The 11,288-nt window shown below is 34.5% G+C and overlaps 1 protein-coding gene across 2 annotated transcripts in view; it reads left to right on the forward strand.

Annotated features, from left to right (window-relative positions):
- The window catches only part of LOC126828399 (dnaJ homolog subfamily C member 2), a 218,479-nt gene extending 209,896 nt beyond the window's left edge, over positions 1-8,583 (forward strand). For both annotated transcript variants that reach the window (XM_056102171.1, XM_050558189.2), the window contains 2 exons: positions 5,497-5,675; positions 6,107-8,583. In XM_056102171.1, coding sequence (XP_055958146.1) covers positions 5,497-5,675; positions 6,107-6,175 — 248 coding nt within the window. In that variant the 3' untranslated portion in view covers positions 6,176-8,583. The remainder of the gene's footprint in view (positions 1-5,496; positions 5,676-6,106) is intronic.
- Positions 8,584-11,288: the final 2,705 nt, after the last annotated feature.

Below are 11,288 nucleotides of genomic sequence, written 5' to 3' on the forward strand. Positions count from 1 at the left end.
GCATATCAGACCGTAACTTACTGAATTTTGGCCCCTGATTGTACGAAAAATCGCGTTTTTAGCTTGTGAACCCTATAGAGGTCATAATTTTTATTCGATTTAAAAAAAACGTATTATTATATCACCGTTACACCCTAAGGACGACTGAGTTCAAATTTCGTGAAAATCGGCCCAAAACTGACAGACAAAATGGCCGCCCCTCGTTCTCAAATTGCTTATCAAGGTTGTGGACCCTATAGAGGTCACAATTTTTATCCTATTTTCTTGAAACTTGAAATGTAAGTTTATAACCCAAAGATCTGGGTTCCTTTTGATATTCGCGCATACCGAATTGTAATTTCCTGAATTATGACCCTTGATTGTAGGAAAAATCACTTTCGTTTTAGCTTGTTTTCTATCCATCTCTCGAAAATGTGGGCGTATCCTTCCTGGCAGCCGCTGGTTTGTGTTTCCATGGAAACAAATTTCAATTAGTTTTTGTTGTACAATTTTGTTTCCGGAGCGTATCTCATAAACCATTTTTTTTTTATATAAAAAATATTTATTCAGAAAACTGAGGGGATTGGGGAACAGGCAAAGCCTATATAAACCCCTCTCCCGGTTACAATAAATTACATTATATTACAATATTTTGAAAATAAAGAAGAAAAAAGAATAGATAAAAGGAAATTATATATATATGTACACATAACCCAATAAAAATATTTTCATGTAAACATAAGTTTGAAATAATTAAAATCAGATATTTTTTAAAATCTAAATCTTTTGGTTTGTTCAATAAAATTATGGACGCCGTTAAATACGGACACGTTTTCGTTGTATGATAGTGTTTCCGATCCATATAGTAGCACTTTAATGTTTTGTTGTGTATGAGGTAAAGTGTCGATTGTTCTGTGGTGAGCATCTGAATACAAGGAACATATAAGGAGATAGTGATAAGGATCTTCTAATATATTACCACATAAACATTCGGGGGTATTTGAAATATGTCTTGTAAATTTATGAAAATTTAGATTACTGCAGCCTAGTCTTAGTTTAGTATGTATAATTTGATTTTTACGTTTGCCAATATAATAAAAGAGAGGTATTTTCGGATCACGTTTAGAGAGTTCTTGTTTAAATTTTGAGAGTGATAAGACATTTGTTATGGACGGATCTAGGCTGTTCCAGAGTCGGATAGCTGATGGAAAGAATGAATTGTAATAGAGAGATGTTTTGCAGAATATTTCATCTAATTCTGGTTTACTTCTAAGATTATATGGAGATGTTTTTAATTTAATGTGGTTGGATAAATAATTTGGAACCATTCCATTAATAATTTTATATATTGTCTGTAATTTATGTCTTTTTCTTCTTTCATTCAAAGGAATAATACCAGTTTCCAGATAGAGTAAACGGTGGCTAGTTCCCTTTACAGCCCCACAAATAGTGCGTAAGGCGTCAAGTTGAAGGTGTTCTAGTTGGTTCGCTAGGTGATCAGTGCAATTGTCCCAAATAATGTCTGCATAGTCGAAATGCGGTAGTATATAAGAATTGTAAATTATGCAAAGAGATTTTCTATTAACCTGTACTTTAGGGATCTTAAACAATTGATTAATTTTGATACTTTATTACAAATATTATTTATGTGGATATCCCATTTAAGTTTGTGTTGGAAGAAAAGACGGAAGTGCTTGTGGTTTTGCACATCATTCATTTTAACAGAATCCATAAAAAGTGGTGGTATGTTATTGTGTGGTTTGATAGATATTGTTAGTGATTCTGTTTTTGTGGGGTTGAAGGAAACCAGCCATTTTTTGGAGCAAACGTTGATTTTCTAGATATCCGAATTCATTATTTTCGCACTATCCGACGGATCTTTTATCAGTAGGTAGAGAGACATGTCATCAGCAAACAATTTGATATTTGATTGATTATTTTCAATGATGTCATTAATATAAATTAAAAATAGAAGCGGACCGAGAACGGAGCCCTGTGGAACACCGGAAGTGACGAGTGATGACTCCGAGGCGACATTGTCCAGAACAACACACTGTGATCGACCAGTTATATAACTTTTAAACCAACTGTACAATGTGCCTCGGACCCCGACAGCATCAAGCTTAAGACAGAGTCCAGCATGCCAAACTCTATCGAATGCTTTGCAGATGTCACAGAACACCGTTCTCGTATAATAACCCTTATCGATTGCATTACAATAAAAATCATTTAAGTCTAGAAGTTGGTAGATAGTCGAGTCTCCTTTCATACAACCACTTTGAAATTGTGTAAGTGTATTGTTATCTAGAAGGAAGTTAAAGACATGCTTATAAATACAACGTTCAAGGATCTTACTTATTATCGAGAGTAATGATATCGGGCGATAGTTGGAACATATATCCTTATTTCCTTTTTTATATATCGCTACGACGTTAGCATGTTTCCAGATCAAAGGGAAGATAGCACCCCTAAGGGAATGATTAAACAGAGTACATAATGGGTTAGAAATTTCCTTAGATATAGATTTTAATAATTTTCAGCTAATATGATCAGGGCCAGAGGATTTAGAAGTATCGATAGAGTCAAGTATGTCTTTAACTTCATTCGGCTGTAGAGTAATATTAGTTATACTGTTGGTATTTCGGTTAATTAATGGCAGTGGGTGATTAAGATCATTGAGTTTGGATTGCTCAGCAAATTAAGTATTGAGTGCATTTGCCTTTTCTATAGGTGTGAATGCTGTGCCAGTGTTTGTTATGGAGAAAATTAGAACCAAAATAGATGAGTTGGTACAAGTGCACTTACTTTTTTTGAAAAAAATATGTATGAAGAATTATTTCTGCCCTTGCATCACCAGTCAAAAAGGGGGCATATTCTGGCGCATTCCTCCCTGGTTGCCTGACTGTAGCTTACGGAAATTTAAACCCTCTTGTTAAACACTAAACTATACACATACTTGTTAAACTCTATTGAACAAATGACAGGGTTAGGGTGACTAGAGATCAAGCACCAAACAAAATTCTCAATGTGAATGCAAATCAATCTGAATTACACTTTTACAGATAGATCAGTAATAGATGTACTTGTTACAAGTGACATTGATTTTAATAGTGATGATGATATTGTTGAAATTATATGAGTAGGCCTACACCTGTATACATGTATTTTTGTAAGCGTTTTTTAAATATTACATATTTTAAATATGTTTTACTTAAATGTACTGTACATGTCAATAAATTTTCATATTATATTTTGTCACTTTATGCTTACTATATGTTTTTATTTTACTTTTTTATTCTAATTCATTTCTGACAGTTTCTCCTTGTCAGTGGTGCAGGCGGAGGGGCTGACAAAGCACAAGGACAGCAGTCTAGTTGAGGTTGCGTGTATACATTGGTGTGCACGTAAAAGATCCCTTGGCAGTTGTAATTCGATATAAATGTAGGCCATAATGCTGTGCCCAGGCAAAATTTGCCTTATAGCACCCTGTATGGCGTATATGCCCATCTTCATTAGACCATTTCATTTCTAATTCATTTTACTAGAACCATTTTACTTAGGTAACTGTTTGTTTTTCTCTTATATACAATTTATACAATTGCATTTGTTTATTTTTTTTTTTTAATTTCTTTCTTTAAATAAATGTAATCTTATACTCTCTTATAGAGGGTTGAGTAGCCGAATGGGTAGCATATGCGCGCTGTATCATAAGGTCTGTCATTGAGTCCACTGGCGTGGTTTAGATTCCACGGTTGTACTTGACAAGGAGAAGGGTCGCCTGTCCAACCTCATGGGTTTTCTCCGGGTCCTCCAGTTTCCTCCCACTGCTAAAGACCACTACACGCAAGCGAATTATTGGAATAAAATTGAACCAAAATTACCTAGTTTGTGTTGAGTGGAAGTTAAACCCCATTTCTCTCTCTCTATACTCTTATAATAAGTCTATTGTTTTCTTTTTTAAAAAAAATAGTAAAATTGATGAAGATGAATTATTATTAATTGTATCGATCATATCACATGGTATTATTATTTTTGTTTTTTCTTAACATTATATATAATTATAAGACCGAACCAGTATTTCAAGCATGCCAAAATCGTTTTCATCTGTAATAAGTATTTATATTTCTCTTGGATATTTTTTTTTTTTTTTTTTTTATAAACAATATTTTATTCAGTTTGTCTGAATGAGATTGGGGAACAGGCTTAGCCTGTTTAAAACCCCTCTCTCTAGATAATATACATACATAATATTAAAACAAAGGAACAAAATGGGTGTATATACACAGTTAAAATGGCAAACACATACATAAATATATGTAAATACATATATCAAGAGACGGATGGCAATGTACAATATATATTATATGTTACATCATCACATAAATTTAAAACTAATATTGTAAATTAAAACAATTAATAAGCAAGGTTAAAATCTGTTTGACATGTCAATAAACTTGTGGACTTGATTAAAAATATTGTTGTTTACATCTGTACAGAGATAGTTAATGTTTTTATGATCGTGTTGTAATTTGTCTTGGATATTGTTTCACTGAAATACTAAATAGTTTTGAAGAAATACTTGTTTCCAGAAAATAAAAGATTCATTCAATCATTGGTGCTATTTCCCAATTATTGGCCATATTTATGCCACAGATCAGGGGTAAGTCGTCTTTACCGTGTCCATGCAACATTTAACAGGTGGTATTATCCAGTAATCCCGGCATATTTACAGAGAAATTATCTCTGACAAATGTAAACAATCCAACGTGTTCTGTCTCATAAAATGTATTCCCTGGTCTATTTATGGCTATTGACCCTTGACCTAATGACGATCTTTGCTTTTATGGTTTCTGATTGGCTTAGAATTTGATTTATTCACCCGATTATGGCTACACTTGACAAATATAGTTTGATACGTAATTCGAGTGCAAGACGTATTGTGCAATGCATCGGAACAGAAATGTATGCGACAGTGATGGCCTACTGGTTAAATTATGTTACAAAGCGTCAGATTTTCACTCGGAATTTGCTGGGACGAGATGAAACGATTTTCAGGTCTAAATCACAGCCTATTACAGGGAGTAGCGACCCTGCAATGACGAGCTACTGTGATCAGAGTCTTAATCTTCTGACTTACTAGCTAGTCCCATTGATATTCCATGTTTTGGAATATGAGATTAATCTGATATATTTTGATATTGATTACCAATAACATAAAGAAGTTGTTTTTCCTTATGCCTTCCAAACAAGTGCAAGGGCACAGGATGTTGAAGACTAGTCATCTTGTTAATTTTGAAACTATTTATTTAGCTCTAAATGTAATTTATAGAAATTAAAATTATTGTCTTTATATTTAACACGATCAAAATGACAAATGTTTCTTTGAAAATCAACTGAAAAGTGTCTATCCTTGTTGATCAGACATTTATCTGAAAGAAATATTGTTTTAATAAAATCACTGGAATTCAATATAGGAATTAGAATTGATGTAATAATCTAGGTAAATGTGTTATTCAGGTGTAGCGGAACAACAAATCAGACAAACAGGTACTAATCCAGCACCATGGTCGGCTGATGAACAGAAATTATTAGAACAAGCCTTAAAGACATTTAATGCTAGTACACCAGAAAGATGGGAAAAAATATCAGAAGCTGTACCTACTAGAAGTAAAAAAGATTGCATGAAAAGATATAAGGTAGATGTTATAATATAGACTTTGAACATTTAAATGTGATCAAACTAATCAAAAATGGATTCCAAATTTTTTTTTCTTATTTTAACACAACATTGTCATCTAATATATTCTCTAATCTATGTTCTATCAGCCATCTTAATTAGCCCAGTAGGAGCAAAACAGAAGGATGTTTAAAGCCCATTTCATTTTATGTTCTGTCAGTCAGTGATAGGTTTATTTTATCAATCATATAAAAAAGTAAACCTATCAGAATCTCTTTAAGTACCAATGCTGTCACATGATCTGAACACTGGTTTCAGGGAAAATATGTGGGGTGGACAATATAGATAGTAAAATTAAATGTAATTGACATCAGATGTGGTTAGGCCTACCAATACATTATTACACATTGTTAATTTATTATTTTTAAAAAAATCGTCTCTTTTTTTTAGGAATTATGTGAAGTGATAAAGGCAAAGAAAGCAGCCCTTCAAGAGGCAGCAAAAGTCAAAAAAGCATGATTTCTACAGATTTTAGTTCTAAATATCTGGTTCTCATTGTACTTGTATTTTCTTCTTTGTATATTTAATAACCAGTGATAATACTGCGACAGTGATTAATATTGCAAGTGACAATATTCGATGCATAATTGAAGATGGAAAAGTTCTTTTTTATACGCCCACATTTTCATGTGGACGTATATTGTCGTCTCCCCTGTCCGTCCGTCTGTCCGTCCACAATTTGTTTGTGGACACTCTACAGGTCACAATTCTTATCCGATTTTGACGAAACTTGAAATATAGATTTATCTCCAAAAGATCTCGACTACTTTCGATATTGGCATGTATCGGATCGAAACTTCATGGGTTATGGCCCATGTTTGTACGAAAAATCACGTTTTTAGCTTGTGGACCCTATAGAGGTCACAATTTTCATCCGATTTTGTTGAGACTTGAAATATAAGGTTATAACACAAAGATCTCAGATCCTTTGGATATTCGCGCATATCGGACCGTAACTTCCCAAATTATGGGCCCTGATTGTACGAAAAATCGCGTTTTTAGCTTGTCGACCCTATAGAGGTCATAATTTTTATCCAATTTAAAAAAACGTATTATAATATCACCGTTACACCCTAAGGATGGCTCAGTTTGAATTTCGTGACAATCGGCCCAAAATTGACAGACGAAATGGACACCCTTCGTTCTCAAATAGCGTACAAATATGGTATATCAAGGTTGTGGACCCTGTAGAGGTCACAATTTTTATCCGATTTTGTTGAAACTTGAAATGTCAGTTTATCACCCAAAGATCTTGGTTCCTTTTGCTATTCGCGCATATATCGGACCGTAACTTCCTGAATTATGGCCCCTGATTGTACGCAAAATCGCGTTTTTAACTTGTGGACCCTATAGAGGCCATAATTTTTATCCGATTTATAAGAACGTATTATTATATCACCGTTACACCCTAAGGACGGCTGAGTTCGAACTTTGTGAAAATCGGCCCAAAACTGACAGACAAAATGGCCGCCCTTCGTTCTCAAATAGCGTAAAAATACGATATATCAAGGTTGTGGACCCTGTAAGAGGTCGCAATTTTTATCCGATTTTGTTGAAACTTAAAATGTAAGTTTATAACCCAAAGACCTCGTTTTTTTTCGATATTTGGGATTATCGAATTGTAATTTCCTGAATTATGACCCTTGATTGTAGGAAAAATCACTTTCTTTTTAGCTTGTTCTCTATCCATCTCTCGAAAATGTGGGCGTATCCTACCTGGCAGCCGCTGGCTATCTGATTTTGTTGAAACTTGAAATGTAAGTTTATAACCCAAAGATCTCGGTTGCTTTCGATATTTGCGCATATCGAATTGTAATTTCCTGAATTATGGCCCTTGATTGTAGGAAAAATCACTTTCTTTTTAGCTTGTTCTCTATCCATCTCTCGATAATGTGGGCGTATCCTGTCTAGCAACCACTGGTTGATTAAAATGTGATATCAGAACATTTTTATACGCCAACATTTTCATGTGTACGTATATTGTTGTCGCGTCTGTCCGTCCGTCCACCCACAATTGTTTGTGAACACTCTAGAGGTCACAATTTGTATACTCCCACATTTTCATGTGGACGTATATTGTCGTCGCCCCTGTCCATCCGTCTGTCCGTCCAAAATTGTTTGTGAACAGTCTACAGGTCACAATTTTTATCCGATTTTAGCGAAACTTCAAATATAGGGTTATCACCCTAAGATCTTGGTTCCTTTCGATATTGGCATGTATCGGACTGTAACGTCATGGATTATGGCCCCTGATTGTACGAAAAATCACGTTTTTAGCTTGTGAACACTGTAGAGGTCACAATTTTTATCCGATTTGGTTTAAACTTGAAATGTATGCTTATAACCCAAAGATCTCGGTTCCTTTCAATAATCGCGCATATCAGAACGTAACTTACTGAATTATGGCCCCTGATTGTACGAAAAATCACGTTTTTAGCTTGTGAGCCCTATAGTCATAATTTTTATCCGATTTAAAAAAACGTATTATTATATCACCGTTACACCCTAAGGACGGCTGAGTTCGAATTTCGTGAAAATCGGCCCAAAACTGACATACAAAATGGCCACCCCTCGTACTCAAATAGCGTAAAAATATGGTATATCAAGGTTGTGGACCCACTATAGGTGACAATTTTCTTCTGATTTTGATGAAACTTGAAATGTAAGTTTATAACCCAAAGATCTTGGTTCCTTTCGATATTTGCACATATCGGATTGTAATTTCCTGAATTATGGCCCCTGATTGTACGAAAAATCGCTTTTTGTGTAGCTTGTTCTCTCTTGCAAAATGTGGGCGTATCCTGCCTGGCAGCCACTGGTTTTCCTAGTTTATTATTAAAATTATTTAGTTTTGATTGAATTACAAACTATGTTACATTTTTATACACCCACATTTTCATGTGGACATACATTGTCGTGGCCCCTGTCCGTCCGTCCAGAAATGTTTGTGAACTCTCCACAGGTCACAATTCTTATCTGATTTTGACGAAACTTGAAATATAGGTTTATCTCCAAAAGATCTCAGTTGCTTTCGATATTGGCATGTATCGGACCGTAACTTCATGAATTATGGCCCCTGATTGTCCGAAAAATCGTGCTTTTAGCTTGTGGACCCTATAGAGGTCATAATTTTTATCTGATTTAAAAAACCGTATTATTATATCACCGTTAAACCCTAAGGACGGCTGAGTTCGAATTTCGTGAAAATCGGCCCAAAACTGACAGACAAAATGGCCGCCTTTCGTTCTCAGATAGCGTAAAAATATGGTATATCACGGTTGTGGATCCTATAGAGGTCACAATTTTTATCCGATTTTGTTGAAACTTGAAATGTAAGTTTATAACCCAAAGATCTCAGTTCCTTTCGATATTCGCGCATATCGGACAGAAACTTCCTGAATTATGGGCCCTGATTGTACGAAAAAATCGCTTTTTATACGCCCACATAGAAATGTGGACGTATATTAACGTCGCCCCCGTCCGTCCGTCCAACGCCAAAAGTTATCATCCAATTGTTTTAAAATTGATATATGTTGTTTACATTAGTGAGATGAGGACCTATATTACCGTCGCCCCCATCCGTCGGTCCGTCCGTCCATCCATCATACAGAATTTCTTGTGAACACTCTAACGCCAAAAGTTATCATCCAATTGTTTTAAAATTGATATATGTTGTTTACATTAGTGAGATGAAGAAGCTTATTTAATTTCCATAATTTCCGTTTATAACGTCTAGAGTTATGGCCCTGTTTCACTTTGTTGAACCTTGTGAACGCTCTAATGCTAAAAGTTAACATCCGATCTTTGTGAAATTTATATGCAATATTTGAATTAGGGAAACGAAGAAGCCTATTGAATTTCAGCAATTTTCGTTTATTACTTCTAGAATTATGGCCCTTGTTTCACTTTGTTTAACCTTGTGAACGCTCTAACCCCAAAAGTTATCATCCTATCTTTCTGAAATTTATATGCATTATTTAAATTAGTAAAATGAAGATGCCTAGTGAATTTCAACAATTTCTGTGTATTATGTCTAGAGTTATGGCCCTTATTTCACTTTATTGAACCTTGTGAACGCTCTAATGCCAAAAGGTAACATCCGATCTTTGTGAAATTTATATGCAATATTTGAATTAAGGAAATGAAGACGTCTATTGAATTTCAACAATTTCTGTGTATTATGTCTAGAGTTATGGCCCTTATTTCACTTTATTGAACCTTGTGAATGCTCTAACCCCAAAAGTTATCATACTATCTTTCTGAAATTTATATCCATTATTTAAATTAGTGAAATGAAGACACCTATTGAATTTCAACAATTTCTGTGTATTATGTCTAGAGTTATGGCCCTTATTTCACTTTATTGAACCTTGTGAATGCTCTAACCCCAAAAGTTATCATACTATCTTTCTGAAATTTATATCCATTATTTAAATTAGTGAAATGAAGACACCTATTGAATTTCAACAATTTCTGTGTATTATGTCTAGAGTTATGGCCCTTATTTCACTTTATTGAACCTTGTGAACGCCAAAAGTTATCATCCGATCTTTTATATTCACTTTTATATGCCCACATTTTCATGTGGATGTATATTGTCGTTGCCTCCATCCGTCCGTCCGTCCACAATTGTTTGTGAACACTCTACAGGTCACAATTTTTATCCGATTTCAATGAAACTTGAAATGTCACCCTAAGATCTTGGTTCCTTTCGATATTAACATATATCGGACTGTAACTTCATGGATTATGGCTCCTGATTGTACGAAAAATCACGTTTTTAGCTTGTGAACACTGTACAGGTCACAATTTTAATCTGATTCGGTTTAAACTTCAAATGTATGTTTATAACCCACAGTTCTCGGTTACTTTCGATATTCGCGCATATCGGATCATAACTTCCTGAATTATGGCCTCTGATTGTACGAAAAATCACGTTTTTAGCTTGTGGACCCTATAGAGGTCACAATTTTTATCCGATTTAAAAAAAACGTTTAAATATATCACTGTTATACCCTAGGGATGGTTGAGTTCGAATTTCGTAACAATGGGACCGAAACTGACGGACAATTATTATCCGATTTAAAAAAACGTTCGAATATATCACTGTTACACCGTAATTTTGTCTGAGGGTTGAATTCCATGAAAATCGGACCAAAACTGCAGGACAAAATGGCAGCCCCTCGTACACAAATGGTGTAAACATCTGGTATATCAAAGTTGTGGACCCTCTAGAGGCCACAATTTTGATTCCATTTTGATGAAACTTAAAATGCAAGTTTATAACCCAAAGATCTCGGTTCCTTTCAATATTCGTGAATATCGGATCGTAACTTCCTGAATTATGGCCCTTGATTGAACAATAAATCCTGTGGTCCCTGTAGAGGTCACAGTTTTTATCTGATTTAAAAAAAAACGTATGAATATATCACCATTACACATTAAGATCTGATTGTTCGAAAAATCGCATTTTCAGCTTGCGGATTCTCTAGAGGTCAGAATTTTTTTCCAATTTTAAAAAACGTCTAAATACATCACCATTCCAGCATAATGAAAGTTAAATTCGAATTTC

The sequence above is a fragment of the Patella vulgata genome, chromosome 7 (assembly GCF_932274485.2).
Source record: "Patella vulgata chromosome 7, xgPatVulg1.2, whole genome shotgun sequence".
NCBI lineage: Eukaryota > Metazoa > Mollusca > Gastropoda > Patellidae > Patella > Patella vulgata.